The sequence below is a fragment of the Raphanus sativus genome, chromosome 4, assembly GCF_000801105.2.
Source record: "Raphanus sativus cultivar WK10039 chromosome 4, ASM80110v3, whole genome shotgun sequence".
Taxonomy (NCBI): Eukaryota; Viridiplantae; Streptophyta; class Magnoliopsida; order Brassicales; family Brassicaceae; genus Raphanus; species Raphanus sativus.
The window spans coordinates 43,891,690-43,909,071 of record NC_079514.1 but is presented as its reverse complement, the minus strand read 5'-3'; the positions used below and the strand labels follow the sequence as shown (position 1 = coordinate 43,909,071).

Below are 17,382 nucleotides of genomic sequence, written 5' to 3'. Positions count from 1 at the left end.
CTATAATGTTAGTTTCGAGGTCAAAAAAATATGTACAAAGATCCATTCAGCAAACACTAAATGAAGTAACATATTAAGCACAGGTATTAAGCCGAGTATTTGGTAAGATGGCAGTCTACCCACTGCGAGATACATCTCATGCACTCTTGGGGTTCTTATAATTACTCAAGTATTTGTCAAAATCATTTAGAGGTCATTTGCTTCCCCTAAGGCTCGCAAACAATAAGCTCTATCTCTCTCTCTAGTTTTATCGTGTGATTTGGAATAACTCAGTGCTAATGGAAAAAAAGTAGTGGAATCGAAATTTGGAATATAACATAAAATTATAAGAAACTTATTAAATAAAAAGCAAGGAGTAGCTTCTCTCTCTTCTTACTTCTCTCTCTTGGATCTTTCTAGAAGAAGATGTGGTGAAGCTTTTGCTCTAGTTATAACAAGTGTATTTTAGTGTTTATTTTTCCTCATCTTTTCAGTTTTTTTTCTTCTAATAAGATTGTATTTTAGTGTTTACTTTTAATGGGCCTCTCAATATAAACTGATTCCAATATAATAACAGCCTTTTGGGTTTGTCAATGAAATTTCATTAACAAAAAATAAATACAATGAAATATTAACATTTTACTTTTTGAGGTATTCTTTTGAGAATCGTAGCCGATCAAGATTGACTCTCATATGTATATGGTTTTTCAGGAACCTTTTGTAAATTAATATATCTATAAATTAATAAAATTTTAAAGTCCCAACATTATTAATTTATAGAAGTTCTATATAGATGTTTTTTTACCATACATTAAACTTAAAAATAATTAATATATTTAGATATATAAATCTATTTTGGATACCTAAATTTTCGATTCGGATCGGATTCAATTTTTTAAATAACAAAATTTAAATATTTAATCAATTTTAATTTGAATTCAATACTATTTTTCGGATTGAATCGGATTGAGTTTTTTGTCCAACCCTACCAGCAGCAGCGTAAACAACTCTGGGCGTAAACGTGAGATTCCTTCGTCTCAGCTAGACCTATATATTAACAAAATTATCTCTCAAGTTATATGTTATCAGTAGTTTTTATATTCAGTTTAGGGTTATAAACTAATTAACAAAACATTGTTTAGTAACGTGGAAAAGGAAAGAGATAGGCCGACCAAATACGGGCGGTGGATCGGCCTTATCTGTTTCCTATAAAACAAGCCTAGTCGAGTCTTTGTTTCTAGCTTAGGGTTTGGTTTCAGAGGAAGGAAAGAACGAACGAACGCAAATCAAATCGAAGAGGTTAGGATCTCAACTTTCATCATACGATACGTTTTCTATGGATTCTAATAGGAATTGCGAATGTTTATTTATTGGTGATTGATTGTGTTAATATTGCTTATAACTAAAGTTGGAGTATATAGTTAATTGTTATAGTTGGAGTATATAATTAATTGGGGTCGTGTGTTTTGGATTTAGGGTTGGATGGATCGTGACAGCAATGATGGACGTATTCCCTTAAGCAGCCTTTCCTGCTACAAAGAAATGTGTAGGCTTGCTGATAAGGATTGTCACTTTTCCACAATTCGACGCCCTCCCCTTTTGTTCAGAGACGTGTACGAGATGGTGAATGATCCTTCAACTGATTCAGTTGTCTCCTGGGGTGATAGCGGCAAGAGCTTCATCGTCTGGAAGGAATCTGAGTTCCTCGGAGATGTTCTTCCTAGGTGCTTATCCTATGATTACAAAGATATGACATCTTTCACCACCAAGTTTCATGCCCTCGGCTATAATAAAGTTGAAGAATCTGTGCATTGGGAATACACAGCCAATTATTTGGTGAGAGGACAGCCTCCCTCCCCTAAGGATCCATCCCCATGTACTTCTGCTGATCTTTTGACGATGGTTACTCCAGAATATGCCAAAATCTACGAGTGGTCCTTTGCTTACATTAAGGATCGCAAACAATAAGCTCTGTTGGTTCTGTTCAATGGAGTTGCTTTGCTCTCGTTGTTTTCTTAATCGTATTTTATCGTCCTGTTTGAAAACATTGGGTTTGGTCTCTCTCTCCTTTTCTTTTAACTTATGGTTGTAAGATAAAAGATGTTTGCATTTTAATAAAAGGTAGATCATTATGATCTTTTGGTTCTGTTGACACAAAATACCAAAGCTTCTCTCTGTTTTGTGACTTGATCTATTTTATCGTGTGCTTTAAGTAAAAGGTTGTGGTTACATGGTGATTAGCTGGCTAATCGATTGCTTAGAATCAGATCAAACATACAGAAGCTGGCGATGGCTCATGTTTTCATCTATGACTGACAATACTGTGGCATAACTGCCTGTTGGAAGTGGTGGATTACTTTCTCATAAATTCAAGTTCAAGAACAAGGATTTGTTTGGAGTTTGAATCAACAAGAGACTATGGCCAGATACCAGAATCATCGAGATGTATAGGAAGTTATTGGTATGTTTGTGTTGTTTGCAAGTAGAAATCTGTATACATCATAATTTTACCGACTGGAAGTATGTACGTCACGTATCCTTGCCTGCCTAGTGGTGAAAATATTTATGGTTTAAAAAGCTTCATAGATGGGTTTACTTATGATTTTATAGAAAAATCCAGAGATGGTCATCATTGCACGTTGACTTCAAAAGAAGTATTGTAATGACTCAGGTTTTGCTATAGTTGTCACGAACTATTATGATGACTAGAGATTAGCCCGGATATCGGACAAATATTTTTTATTTAATATATATATATATAATAATACTGTGGCCATATTATAATTGAAATTAGTGCAATAAAACCTTTTTATTTTAAACTTGAATTACAATCCAATTTTTTTTAACGCTGATTTATTATGATATTACAATGATGGAAAACATTACATAGACGATTCGAGAACCGACAATACTACCTGTCTTATGAAGATCTACGTCTAACTGCATCATGTGAGCCGTCCCATGAAGATATACGCCTGACCAGATTTACTTGCACCATGTTGAAGATCTCTTGTAATCATTCCTTCCATAATCGTATAGTTGCTTGTAATCATTCTTTCCATAATCTGCATAGTTGCCTAATAAATCGCGTTCTCTCCGGGACTTAAAACCTGGATTTGAGAAAATTTGCAATAAATTGCATAGTCTGGGAGTCAAACCCCAGACGTGGGTGTAAAAGCCTTTAGACCTTAACCATTAGGCTAAGATGCTTCCACAATAATCCAATATTTAGGAAGAATTATTCTTGGGTTCACTCCCTAGGGTGAACCTCAAGGTTCACCAACCAATAGTGTTTGAGTATTTGATATTTGATATCTTTTAAAAAAGGAAACATAATTGAATTTCCAAATTAGATTAAAATAAAAAATATAAATACATAAAAATAGTAATAGTTACAAAAAAATAAATAAATTAATATTATTAAGCCTTCACTAAAATACTAAACTCTATATTTTAAATTCTAAACCCAAAAATTTTAGGTAAACCCTAAACTTTTTGATAAATCTTAAACCCTAAATCATAAATATTAAAAACTAAATCATAATAACACTAAACCCTAAATCCTAATCACTAAACCCTAAACCCTTGTGTAAACCCCGAACCCTTTGATAAATCATGAACCTGTAGGTTCACCGACCAATATATATTGTTAAAGTTTATAATTTATCTAAAGGTTCAGAATTTTCCCAAGGGTTTAGGGTTTAGGGTTTAGTGATTAGGATTTAGGGTTTAGTGTTATTAAGATTCAATTTTTAATATTTATGATTTAGGGTTTAAGATTTATTAAAAGGTTTAGAGTATACTTAAAAATTTACGGTTTAAGATTTACCTAAGATTTTAGGGTATAGGGTTTAGGATTTAGGGTATAGGGTTTAGTATTTTGTTGACAGTTTAACTATATAAATTTATTTTATTTTTTTAACTATTACTATTTTTATGTATTTTATTTTTTATTTTTGAAATGTATTATAGTTTGGAAATTAAATTTTGTTTCTTTTTTTAAAAGATATCAAATATCAAATACTCAAATACTATTGGTTGATGAACCTTGAAGTTCACCCTAGGGAGTGAACCCAAGAATAACCCATTTAGGAATCCTTCAGGGACATTAGATAAAATTATTCATAGATTTTCATGAAAATAAATCGTTAATAACAACTGGTTCAAACTTTGTTTTTGGTTTTAGAAATTTTGAGTTGTTTTTACTAACTTATTATTTATGGTATTAGAGCAACTTATGGGTTTTCAAAATCTATATGAAATGCCACTTATAGTGTGTTTAATGACTGGTGTGCTTCATTCTCATGCCATGAATATAGGCGATCAAAGTCTTTTTCCGCCAGCTATTTGCGCCAAACTTCTAAAATTAATCAAAGGTACCCACAGCCAAATTAGAGAACTGCACATTATCTTAGTATCTCTTCACTTATCTTGAAAATTTGAAATGCCTTTGAACACAATTTCTCATAATGTTCTTGAAAGCTATAACAATACCCATAACAGAGTAAATCATGATAGTCTTTTCATGGATTTGATATAAGAAGATGACAATGTCTATCTAACTCATGTTTCAGCAGCCAAACGATAGCTTAAAATCCAAGTAATAAAACAAAACTTCCCGCCAGTGCTAAGCCAACGTCCAAGTGAATAACGTGAGGCAAAGATAGGCGCATCAAGATGGTTCCATTTTTTTTTATTTTGTTCTGCAGAAGAAGGCTTTTCCCCTCCATACTTATCTAGCATAGTGATGTTTCCATGCTTGTTGATGCCATTCACCCTGTGTGAAAGCCATCAGAAGAAGCTGCACAAATACTTTCTTTAGGCAATAAAGAAATTAAAGACTTTAACATTTTATAGTTTTTAACACATTTCGGTGTTAGAGTTATTCTCACAAATCGTTCTTTGACAATATAAAAGTTACGTTCTGCATCTGAGCTATTTTTTCCCCTATATCCACGTATTCCTGCTTCTCAGATTAGAATGATCAAGGAAAACTTACGAAGAAACTAAACTTACAATTCCATTTTTTGGGGCTGATGCTTCTTAGGAAGAAAATGTTGCTAGCCATGGATGCAGTGGGTAATAGTAGCGGCTAATGATTCTTACTAACATTACACACAATCAAGCGATTTGTTATTTCTGGTAAATAACCCATACACAATATCAAACAATAACAAACAGAATCTCTCTGTCATGAAAATACTGAGGAGGTTGACATCAAATATTCATCTATTCTAGCAAACATATAAAGAAGACTTGAAAAATGATTTTACATGCTCGTTAGATCATTTAAACATGAGTAACAATCCAAGGATGAGGTTCAAACTCTGCTTCCACACCCTTGGCCAGAGTAATGATAACAGGAGTTATAACCCTCTTCTTCCAGTACTTACTAATCTCATTGAACACCTAGAATGACTCAGTCGATGGAATACCATTGAAGTCAATATCATCATCCCTAACAGCTTCCTACACATCATTAAAAAATTCCAAAGAACATAAAGAAGTCTTAGTCACATTCAAGCAAAACCCATATTTCAATACCTCATCTGCGTATAGAACCCAATCCATTAACCTAGCTTCCACATACCTGAGATACGTACGCCTTCTCATCAACGTCCTAAGCACATCATCTCTCGAGCTGATCACTTCGAACAAATGTTCATTTCTGCTTTTGACGATTGCTAAATATTATAACTTGTAAGAAGTAAGTGGACACAAAAAGGCTGTCAAAAGTCAGACCAAGTTTTCCAGAGAGGCATTATGGTAACAGCATTGTAATAGAGTAAAAGAAATAAGGACAAAATCCTTAGCGAACGAACCTGGATTATCAATGTTCAGTGAAGGCTAAAGTGACAGAGACTATCAATTTCTTCCATAAGGAGTACTCAAAACTCACTGAAGCAGCAAATAACAATCACCTGAGCAGAAAATTCACCAATGTAAAATGTAATATTTTTTTACAGGAAAAAGAGAAATTAGAAAAAAATGATGGGTAATTTCTTGGAATAAATACTGTTTATATGCAACCTTCTAATCACTTGCACAGAAGCAAAAAAGATTATTTCCTCTCTTCTTTGAGTCTTTCAATTTTCCTGTATGAAAAAGAACTACCATTAAAAATATTTTGTACACACAAAAAAAAAGACAGAGCAAAGAACCACCACTCGCAAGCATGATTTTGTCTGATTCCTTCTGAAATATCTTCAAAACGCTAGAAATGGTTATTAATTAAACAAAAAGAAGCAAGAAGGATGTCTCTTAATCAACACTTACGGATTCAGGAAATGTTCAAAGAGCTAAGGAGACACATATTTTATAGGTACGCCTCTTTGTGGTTTCCAAGCTGTTGATGCAAAGCTCTCTATCTTCTCAGCCACTGATCCAATCAAGAAAGCTTAAAAATTTACCTATAAACTAAACAGAAAAAAATAGAGCGAGAGACTGAGAAAGATGCGGATGAGAGCTCATGCATGATCTTTACCTTGTCCATGTCACTCAATTGTTAACAATGGTTGTTAAGAAAGAAGATAAATTCAGAAAGAGGATGAGAGGTTGCTGTTGAAAGCCTGTCACACATCCTGCTGAATGGAAAAAAACATTTAGAAAGATAGAGACTGACCTGAAGGTAATCATCGTAAGCTGTGGAGTTACGTGTTGGCACCATAATCTCAATGTCATAAAAATGAACTGTAGAATATAAGGAAGTACATGAACAATGAAGGTCATTAGATCGGTAACAAAGGGTTCCCATCAATATATTCAGACTTGATTTCATCTATTGCGGAGAGAATCGAACGAAACAACAACCTAATACGATTATTGAATTTACCTGGAGCAGAGATCAGAGCTTCCGTGCACAGCTACTGGATGTTCTTCTGAGAGGCAAAACCATCGATCGGTTGGGCTTTCTTGTGATAAGGAGGTGAATCGTAAATCACGATCCTAGACAGTTTATATAATGATCAGGAAGCGGTGGAGTAATTGAGAAGTCATAATATCCTCTTCAGTTTTCAGAATTGATTTCGATTGTGCATTTACATTAAGAAACTGTGCAAGATATTATGGTTTGTGGGAGAAGGTGAATCGAGAAAATTTGTTCTTTGACGGAGGCTAATCGGCGTGTAGAAAGTCAAGAATGTATTTGATGACATGACACATTCTTAACTTATGATTGGCTGGAATTTCCATGCCTATGTGGACACCCTAGAAACTCTAGTTATTCTCCTTTTAATATTGTTAGACTAGATTTTCAATTCGCGCTACGCGCGAGTCTATATTAATAATTAGTATCATTGTATACTAATATTAAGATAATATGCATTTTATATGAAACTTTATTGAATGTGTGCTTTATTATTTTTCATATTTAGACTTTTATACAATTATATTCTTTAATAACTAATATTTAGATATCTTCTTGTTGACCCAAAAAATATCTTATTTTGTGTATGTAAATTTGTTGTATATTTATAAATGTGTTTAAATTTTTTTAATAATATTCTTAAAAAATTATATTAACTGTAATATTCATATTAATTAATATTACATTAATAATTATTTTATTATATTTTATCTACCTTTCTATTTGAAGGACATACAAAAATTAATGCAGATGCACAATATCTAACTTTACTTTGTATTTACCAAATTTTTACAATAAGATTATAATTATTATATATTTTGGCATATGTAATTGAAATATTCATTTTTAATTCTGTTTAACGCATATCTGGTAGTATTATATTTAGAGTTGTTCCATAAAAATGTTTTTTTGATTAGCTTAATGAATATTTTGATTATTATTCTTGAAAATATTTATGTAAAAATTTTATTCAAATTTTAATTGTTGATTAGTAAATAAATATGTTAATTCATTTGATTGATAAAAGTCAGTTTGAAACAACATAGATAAACGATTTGAAAACACATAGATAAACTACATGTTTAACAATATATGACCTTACATAAGTTTTTTTTGTTTAATTTCATTTCTTTTGTTTTAAAAATTATCCTTATCTTATTTTTATTTTACTTTGAGATAAATAATTTTCTGACATTTAATATTTAAATATAAAATAAAAATGCTGATATTGTATTATTGCCATGAATGTTTTTAATTATATGTGAACACTATAAATAATATATATCCTAAGATTTACTTTCTATTATTTCATTATTTTTCATTTTTGACCAAATTTAATATTGACTTCTTTTTTTAGGAAATAGCATCATTTTTAAATCATATGTTTTCAGTATGTAATTAAAATTGCTTTAGATTCTTATTTTTTATCATTTAAAATAATTAAAATCAAACTGATTTTAATTATTTTTCTTTTTTACTAAATCTAATATTGATTTCCTTTTTATGTTGAAAGAAACATTTTGAAAGTCTTGAAATTTTGTAAGATGATATCTAAAAGGTAATTTGGCATATTTTTGGTGCTTTAAAATAATATGTGGACATTCTCAATTATTTTGTGCAACAAATTATATATAATATATATTTTTTGAATATTGTCAGTAGCATATAACCTATACTTTAAAAGATCATGTTTTTAGTTTTATATAGGTATAGTTGTTCGAAAGTATTGCATTTTAAAATTAATTATTAATTTTGTTTGTTATTTTTATGTTAATGTTTGAACATTTTTTATATTAAGTTAAATAATACATGATGTTTTTAATTTTATAATATAACTTATTTGACATGTATTTATATTTTATTTTGAAATAAAAAGTTTTCGTAATATTAACTTTTTAGAAATAGAAAAATTAAAAAACGATCTTGGCATTGTTTGGTGCTTTAAAATAATATGTAGACATTCTTTTTTTTTTAATATGTAGACATTCTCAATGATTTATAATATCAAATTATATATTGTACATGTTATTTATTATGAATATTTAAAACAGTATATAACCTACACTTTGAAAATCATGAGTTTAAATTTAGATTTATATAGTTATAATTGTTTGAAAGTTTTGCATTTTTAAACTAATATTTTATTTATTTATTTAGTTATTAATTTTGAAAAAACTATTATACTATGTTAACTAATATATAGTATTTATATTTTTTGTAAATTCATCTTATTTTATATTGATTTATATTTTATTTGAAATAAATGATTTTTGGTAATAATTATATTTTAAAAATTAATAAACGAAAATAACTATTTATCATATTTTGATTGGTAGTCTGGCAATAATGCATGGAAATTCTCAATTTAGATTTATATAGTTATAATTGTTTGAAAGTTTTGCATTTTTAAACTAATATTTTATTTATTTATTAATTTTGAAAAAACTATTATACTATGTTAACTAATATATAGTATTTATATTTTTGTAAATTCATCTTATTTTATATTGATTTATATTTTATTTTGAAATAAATGATTTTTGGTAATATTGATGTTTTTAATATTAATAAACGAAAATAACTATTTATCATATTTTGATTGGTAGTCTGGCAATAATGCATGGAAATTCTCAATGGTTTATATAATCAAATTATATATAGTATATGTTATTTATGATTTTTTTCAGTGATGTAGTCTTTAACCGAAACTTTGAAATTTATGAGTTTAAATTTAAATTTATATAGTTATAATTATTTTAAAATATTTTATTTTTAAATTTATTATTATTTTGTTATTTATTTGTTACTTTTCGAAAATAATATTATAGATTATGTTAACTTATATATAGTATTTATATTTTTTTATAAATTTACCTTATTTGATATCAAATTATATTTTATTTTATATTAAACGATTTTTTTGTAATATTTACAATTTTAGAAATAACAAATTAAAAATATGATTTGAATTAAGAATTTGTGAGAAGTCACCTTGTAACTTGTTTTGTTGTTGATGACCAAGAAGTTCTTTATCATGTAGATTACATCAGTCCATAAATCTCCTTCATACTATTCAATTAGTTGGTATGAAAGCGTAGATTGTTCTTCTCTGTAAAAATTTGTGTCAAACAATATACACTGCTTATAAAGTTTTGGATTGATTGATAATTTATAAATAAAATTCTTTATACCTTATTTGTAACAAAATTGTGATTGTATCCAAAGGTTGATGATCTCAGAAAAACTTTTGTTACATCTTTCCCAAAAGTAAACCACTCTAGCAAGAACTTCATTATTAGTAAAATTTTTTCTAAGATCATCAAAAATTAACAAAGAAGCAACCATTGTGCAAGTCTCTCGTTTTCTTTCAATATCTCTCCCCTCAAGTTAAACTTGAAAACTTTTTCAAGCTTTAGACAATTATTTATAGTTACCAAATACTTCATATACTGGAAAGTTTCTTCTTTTGTATTTAAGTGATTTTCCCTTTTCAGATGTTTAACTTTTTGTTATTCATTGACTTTAAATTTAGTTTTCATTTTTAATAATTTAGTTTTCTATTTTCTTGTATAAATGATACTTTTAAAATAACAAATTAAATTATAACAAAAATGGTAAATTAACTTAAAATAATACATTAACTAACACAAAAATCTAAAAGTATTTGTTATACCTAAAAATAAATATTTATTTTGCTAATATTAATATTTTCTTTTTATTTTCCTTTTTACTGTAATAATTAGCATATGTAAGTAAGATGTGAACTGTTAATTTTTAAGTTTAAGTTATATGTAAATTAATTTCGTTTTAAATATTTTTGGAAATATTGACATTTTAAAAATCAATAAATTATGTTGCTGATTTGTCGAGTTTCTTAATTTGTTAATTTAACTATGTTGATTTTCCAATTTTCTCTAACATTTACCATTTATTTAATTAAGCTGTAAAATGTTAATATTTATTTTGTTAGTTTAATTATATATATATTATCAATTTCGTTTTAAAAATTTGGAAATACTAACATTTTTAAAATAATAAATTAAAAGATGATGTGTCATATTTTAATTTGTCGCTTAAAATCCTATGTTGACGCTCTCAATGGTTTATAGCCTCAACTTTTATATTTCAATATCTCTCCCCTCAAGTTAAACTTGAAAACTTTTTCAAGCTTCAGACAATTATTTATAGTTACGAAATACTTCATATATTGGAAAGTTTCTTCTTTTGTATTTAAGTGATTTACATCACAACTCCGAAGTTAAGCGTGCTTGGGCGAGAGTAGTACTAGGATGGGTGACTTCCCGGGAAGTCCTCGTGTTGCACCCCTTTTTATAGCTGACAAAAAAAAAAGTGATTTTCCTTTTTCAGATGTTTAACTTTTTGTTATTCATTGACTTTAAATTTAGTTTTCCATTTTTAATAATTTATTTTTCTATTTTCTTGTATAAATGATACTTTTAAAATAAAAAATTAAATTATAACAAAATGGTAAATTACCTTAAAATAATACATTAACTAACACAAAATTTAAAAGTATTTGTTATACCTAAAAATAAATATTTATTTTGCTAATATTAATATTTTCTTTTTATTTTCCTTTTTACTGTAATAATTAGCATATGTAAGTAAGATGTGAACTCTTAATTTTTAAGTTTAAGCTATATATGTAAATTAATTTCGTTTTTAAATATTTTGGAAATATTGACATTTAAAAATCAATAAATTATGTTGCTGATTTGTCGAGTTTCTTAATTTGTTAATTTAACTATGTTGATTTTCCAATTTTCTCTAACATGTACCATTTATTTAATTAAGCTGTAAAATGTTAATATTTATTTTGTTAGTTTAATTATATATATTATCAATTTCGTTTAAAAATTGGAAATACTAACATTTTTTAAAATAGTAAATTAAAAACTTTTTCTCAGATCATCAAAAACCAAAAAGAAGCAGAAGCCACCATTGCGTAAATATATCTTTTTTCTTTTCAGTATCTCTCTCTTTCCCAAAGTAAATTTTGAAAACTTTGGAACTCTAGACAACTATTTATAGTCACCTAATACTTCATTTATTAGAAAGTTTCTTCTTTTATATATTAAGTGAATTTCCCTTTTAGATGTTTAGTTTTTGTTAACTTAATATTTTCTTTTTATTTTCCATTTTTCTATATTAGTTACCATTTATTTAAGTAAGTTTTCAAATTTTAATATTTATTTATCTTATTTATGTTATATATATAATATTAATTTCGTTTTTAAATCTTTTTTGGAAATATTAACATTTTAAAATAATAAATTAAAAATCTGAATTTTTTGTTATATATTCATGTTAATATGACATTTTATATTCATGTTATATTCCCTTTTTTGTTAACTTAACTATTTTCTTTTTATTTTCCATTTTTCTATATCAGTTACCATTTATTAAAATAAGTTGTCAAATTTTAATCATTATTTTTCTTGGTTTATGTTATATATATAATATTAATTTCGTTTTTCAAAAATCTTTTTGGAAATATAAACATTTTAAAAATAATAAATTTAAAATCTGATTTTTTTGTTATATATTCTTGTTAATATGCCATTTTTATATTCATGCTATATATTCCTTTTTTTGTTAATTTAACTATTTTATTTTTATTTTCCATTTTTCTATACCAGTTACCATTTATTAAAGTAAGATGTCAGATTTTAATATTTTTGTTATATATTCATGTTAATATGACATTTTTATATTCATGTTATATATTCCTTTTTTTTGTTAACTTAACTATATTTTTTATTTTCCATTTTTATATAGTATAGATTTATTAAAGTAAGTTGTCAAATTTTAATATTTATTTTTCTTAGTTTATGTTATATATATAATATTAATTTCGTTTGTATTTTTTTTTTGGAAATATTAACATTTTAAAAATAATAAATTTAAAAAACAGAAAATGTTAATATTTATTTTGTTAGGTTAAGTTATATATATAATATTAATTTCGTTTTAAAAAAGAATTTGGAAATATTAACACTTTTAAAAAATTAAAAATCTGATTTATCGTATTTTAATCGGTCGTTTAAAATCCTATGTAGACGTTCTCAATGGCTTATAGCCTCAACTTTTATATAGTATAAGATTAGATTAGATTATGGAGAAGCTTTCCACATCACATGTCTCAGGTTTTGCTGTGTTAACAAGTACTGTATCCGTACGGAAGATGAGATATTTAAAATCTGATACCATTTAGTATGAAGGACATGCTATTATTTGCTACAGATAATCAGAGATGCATTCCTAGGTTGGAATGTCTTTTCAAGTAGATTGGTTTGATCGGGTTAGAACAGTCCAGAGCTACTCTCAACCACATGTTATTTTGAAGAAAGACTCAGTTTCAAGAGTGTGAATTGGGTCGTGTATTAGACTAGAGTTTTCCTACCCAGCAAAGATTCAAGAGGACGAACGTAATATGGTTGGGAGTTTGATTCATGAAATTGAATCTGATCCAGAAGTGGAACAGGTGGTTCACAAAGGCTAATTATATATTCAAGAAGGTGAATGAATCATGTGAAGCAAAAATCATCAAACTTGGCAACTTATTATAATCAGTGGCACAACTGACAAAAATATAAAGCTGCGAGTATCTTCAAGAAGGGTGTTGAAGTTGACTATAGCGACCCTTAATTCAAAAACCACAACAACAAACAAGTAAAAGCAACCCGAGAAGTGAACACTTCGTAGGTGTTTACAACTACTTTTATAGTGTAACAAATAAGAAACAAAAATATCAAGGTTCCTCTTCAAAGTCATCTAAAAAAACGGAATTACGACGCCGAAATAAACTGTTTTGATCGGATGTCAAGATTCTTCTTTGTTCAATCTTGTGAAGAGTTTCTGTTCCTTGGCTTTCTTTTTAGCAAGGGCTTCTTCGTCGAGAATTTGTATAGGAAACCACACAGGTAACGTGATAGAATCCATGTTACGCACTCTCTCTAATAAAGGTTTGGATTTAAGGCTAGCGTAATCAAATGCTGTGCCAAACGTAGCAAAAGCTATAGAGTATCGAAATGCACCGCGAGGCCCTCCTGCAAACACCGTCAATATGCGCCCTATAATGTTAGTTTCAAGGTCAAAAAAATATGTACAAAGATCCATTCAGCAAACATAAAATGAAGTAAGCACAGGTATTAAGTAATGCAGTTGAAGTAAAAAAGAAGCACATCCTGTTAATTTCGTAGATTAAGACAAGCAATTCTTCAGAGGTTAGAGAAGACAGCAGACAGATAACAAACCTTGAAGTCGTCCTAATAAAGCACCACTGAAAAGACCACCAATGGCTGAATTCATTAAGTCATCGTCTTGTGATTTTCTAGTTACTTTAACCAATTCACGAACCCCTGCCAAAAGGAAAAGATGAAACCAGTGGAAGAAAAATAAAGAGTCTCATAGTCAAAGTAGAGAGGTTATTAGTTACCGCAATAGCAAGCAGCAACGATGGCAGAATTAGTAGCATAGGTAGCTGGTATATTGGGATGAGCTTTCCTACGTTTTGACAGTAAACCAACTCCTCCCCCTGTTACTCCTGCGCATTGGGTACACACAAAAATCTTAGATCACCCTATGATCCAAAAATCTCTCAGCAACACAGAGCTTAAGTACTCTAAATCCTTAAAAGCATAGCAGAAAGATGAGAATATGATCCCATGAAACAAAACTCAGATAAAGACGAGAAAAAAACAAATTTACTGACGCTCAAAAGATACCATTAAACTACAAGTCGTGATGCTAAGCAATAGAATAGTCAAATGTTACTGTAATCTAAGCCCTTAGAAGATAAGTATAAAGCTGAGATCTTTATCAATACCCTATAAAGATAGCTTAACCAATCAATCAATTCCGATTCCTATAAGGTATGATTCATGCCTAACTTTTAGTAATAGCGACAATACTCATCATATAGGATAACTTTTATCCTCTGAAATTCCAAATCAAGAGTGGAAAGATCGAAACCTGCGAGAAGAGTGGGGATCAATAAACGCTCCGATAACGAAGGCGGCTGCTCAATCGTTGACGTTGGAAGCTGAATCGCCTCTTCTGAGAGTTTCGGATCATCCGGCTGCATTTCGGAGCTCCTTCCCGACTCCAATTTGTGTTGTTACTGGTGTGACTCGATCAAATGCTAGTATTGACCATTTGGGGTCCAAAAAATCTCAATTAAACCCTTTTTTTTTTCTTTTTTTCTCTTAAAACCAGTGTTTTGAAATCTGACTGCACCCGTAATTGAGCCAGTAAATCTTATGACCTGATATAAATTTGGTTTAGATTTTGTCAAAAACCCAAAATTTAAAACCCGTAAAAACCTACCAAGACCCGAAATCCAGTACCGGTTGAACCAATAGATAATTTTTACATTTTTAGAACTTTTAATTATGTTTTTAAGTTATATTTTATATTCTAAATTTCTAATTAAAAAAGTTACGTTTCTTTCAAAAAAATTTGTCAAAATTAGCTGATGTGATTTTGTGTTAATATATTTTTGTTATTGACAATTTATTACAATGATGTTTTAATTTTGATTTATTTTGGATTTGAAGTTTAATTTATTATTCACATTAGACATAATTATTTATGAATTTTATTTTTTGATCTTTTAGATGTCATAACTCTTAACTAGTTACAAATATTTTTAAACAGTCTAAACTATTTTTTGATATTTTGTATATCAAATGAAAATAGAAAATATAAAAAGTAAAGTTTAGTATTTTATAATGTTTTTAAAAGACAAAATATATACATATCCAAACTATTATTTTATGTTTTGATATACATTTATAAAATATTTAATTTAGTTTCTATATTTTTATTTTCATAACTAATATATTATTATATAATAAAATTAATTCATTTATTAACCCGTGGTTCATCCGCGGTCTACCATTTTTTCCAGTGACCCGATAAATTGTCCGGTTCGGTGTCCGAGTCGGTTTTCAAAACATTACTTAAAACATAAATCTAAATAAAATAAGTAAAAGATTTATAAACTTAGCCATATTTACTAATTTTTGTCATTATTATTCTGATTAGGATTCAGACCTGAAACTCCCCAGTCTTCTTTTTCCTCTTTTCTTTTTCACTAATAGTTTTTTCATTATAAAACAAGATTAAAAAAATTCTTCTACCATTCACTAATTTTCTTTTTCTTATTTCAAATTGATCAATTCATAGACATATTTAATCAATTCATAGACATAATCAAATTTCATGTCTGCTCGAGATTGGTATCGATCGATGCTCGTGTTAAGTGTCGATCGATGCTCTGTCATAGATGTCGATGCATCAATGATCTCTCCTTTTCGCACACGACAGCTGGAACATAGGATTCTGACATCTGATTAGTTATTGCACGCAAAATCTAGATTGCTTACTTATTGAAATCAAGTTATAGATTTGAATCTATAAACCCTTAGCATCCTTGAAATGCAGTTTTGAATCTCTTGATTGATAGATCCCTAAGTCTAGCTATTTGTTCTTATTGCTTACAACCTAACCAATCGAACAACTGCTTTGTTCACATTGCTTACATATTTATTTACTTAAATATACTTTAACTATTTTAGATATTACATTTGACTATTTATATATATTTTCAGTTATTTAAACCAAATTAAAAGTACCATATATATTCTGGATGTTTTTATATACATCAAATGTAAAAAATATATATAAGTATATAAATTTATTTTGAATACATTTGGGTATCCGAAATACTTTGGTTCAATGGATTTAGTTTCAGTTCTCTAAATACCAAAATTTTGAAATTTAATCAATTTCGGTTTGGATTTAATTCTTTTTGGATCGAGATTGGTTCGATTTTTTGGATTTTGGTTTTTTTCCCAACTCTAATATTGACATGAAAAAAATATTTTATAAAAATATACACCCGCATGGGCGTGCGGGTCAAAATCTAGTCTATATTATTAAAGTTGTAGTACAAAATGGAGATGTTTGGATACAAGGATAGGAGTATTAAAAAGAATTAAAGTGTTTGGAAACATGGATTGTAGTCTTTTTTAAAAAAAAAAAATTTGTTTGGAAACAAAGATAGTAGTATTATGCAAAACATGTAATGGGCTTAAGTTATTAAGTCCATTATAAAAAATGTTGTCAATATATATAAGAAAAATATAATACAAAGCCCGATTTGAAATACCAACTCAAATTATAGTTTTTATATTTCATATTAAGTTTTAAAAATATAATATATGTAATTATCTATATAATGGTACATATAAAATATTATTAATTATATGATTACTTATATGATGGTACGTATAAAATACAATTAATTATATGATGAAAATATACGATATATAATAATGACTAAGGATGGGTTTTCGGGTTCGAGGTCAAAGATTTCAGCCCTGTTATGATGTTTCTAAATTTTTGTTTGAGTTTGATTAGGATCTTTAGGTTTGGTTCGGGTTTGGATAACCCATTTAAATTATTTTTAAAGTTTTAAATCACTTTATATTTTAAATTTTTCAAAATCTTTA

The 17,382-nt window shown here is 28.2% G+C and overlaps 2 protein-coding genes and 1 long non-coding RNA gene across 18 annotated transcripts; 1 reads left to right on the top strand and 2 right to left on the bottom strand.

The window, feature by feature from the left end:
- Positions 1-939: 939 nt before the first annotated feature.
- On the top strand, positions 940-2,125 carry LOC108855442 (heat stress transcription factor A-4a). Of its 2 annotated transcripts, XR_008945463.1 has the most exons (3): positions 940-1,000; positions 1,122-1,278; positions 1,456-2,125. XR_008945463.1 is itself a non-coding variant. In XM_018629276.2 (2 exons), the coding sequence occupies exon 2, from the start codon at positions 1,462-1,464 to the stop codon at positions 1,945-1,947; it is 486 nt and encodes a 161-aa protein (XP_018484778.1). In that variant the 5' UTR covers positions 1,047-1,278; positions 1,456-1,461; the 3' UTR covers positions 1,948-2,125. The 2 variants fall into 2 exon arrangements, 1 of the variants encoding a protein (XP_018484778.1); XM_018629276.2 differs by lacking the exon at positions 940-1,000 and having other exon boundaries at positions 1,047-1,278.
- A 2,324-nt stretch (positions 2,126-4,449) lies between these two features.
- LOC108855444 (uncharacterized) lies at positions 4,450-7,116 on the bottom strand. 14 transcript variants are annotated; one of them, XR_001950064.2, is made up of 7 exons: positions 6,812-7,114; positions 6,256-6,669; positions 5,996-6,074; positions 5,802-5,900; positions 5,570-5,676; positions 4,996-5,448; positions 4,450-4,780 (listed from the first exon to the last, which is right to left on the bottom strand). It is a non-coding gene; the product is annotated as an uncharacterized LOC108855444 (long non-coding RNA). The 14 variants fall into 14 exon arrangements; XR_001950065.2 differs by having other exon boundaries at positions 5,802-6,074; positions 6,256-6,396; positions 6,602-6,669; positions 6,790-7,113; XR_001950057.2 differs by having other exon boundaries at positions 6,010-6,074; positions 6,812-7,113.
- A 6,292-nt stretch (positions 7,117-13,408) lies between these two features.
- Positions 13,409-15,029, bottom strand: LOC108851536 (uncharacterized). Of its 2 annotated transcripts, none has more exons than XM_057009729.1 (4): positions 14,840-15,029; positions 14,304-14,411; positions 14,122-14,226; positions 13,409-13,938 (listed from the first exon to the last, which is right to left on the bottom strand). In XM_057009729.1, the coding sequence occupies exons 1-4, from the start codon at positions 14,949-14,951 to the stop codon at positions 13,688-13,690; spliced, it is 576 nt and encodes a 191-aa protein (XP_056865709.1). In that variant the 5' UTR covers positions 14,952-15,029; the 3' UTR covers positions 13,409-13,687. The 2 variants fall into 2 exon arrangements, with proteins under 2 accessions (XP_056865709.1, XP_018480477.1); XM_018624975.2 differs by having other exon boundaries at positions 13,409-13,914; positions 14,840-15,025.
- Between the last annotated feature and the right edge of the window lie 2,353 nt (positions 15,030-17,382).

Excerpts from the sequence above, each read along its gene's own strand:
- LOC108855442 (XM_018629276.2), top strand. The coding sequence starts at position 1,462 with ATGGATCGTGACAGCAATGATGGACGTATTCCCTTAAGCAGCCTTTCC.
- LOC108851536 (XM_057009729.1), bottom strand. The coding sequence starts at position 14,951 with ATGCAGCCGGATGATCCGAAACTCTCAGAAGAGGCGATTCAGCTTCCA. Across the intron at positions 14,412-14,839 it reads GATCCCCACTCTTCTCGCAG|GAGTAACAGGGGGAGGAGTT; the intron begins GTTTCGATCTTT and ends CCCAATGCGCAG. Across the intron at positions 14,227-14,303 it reads CGTTGCTGCTTGCTATTGCG|GGGTTCGTGAATTGGTTAAA; the intron begins GTAACTAATAAC and ends TCCTTTTGGCAG.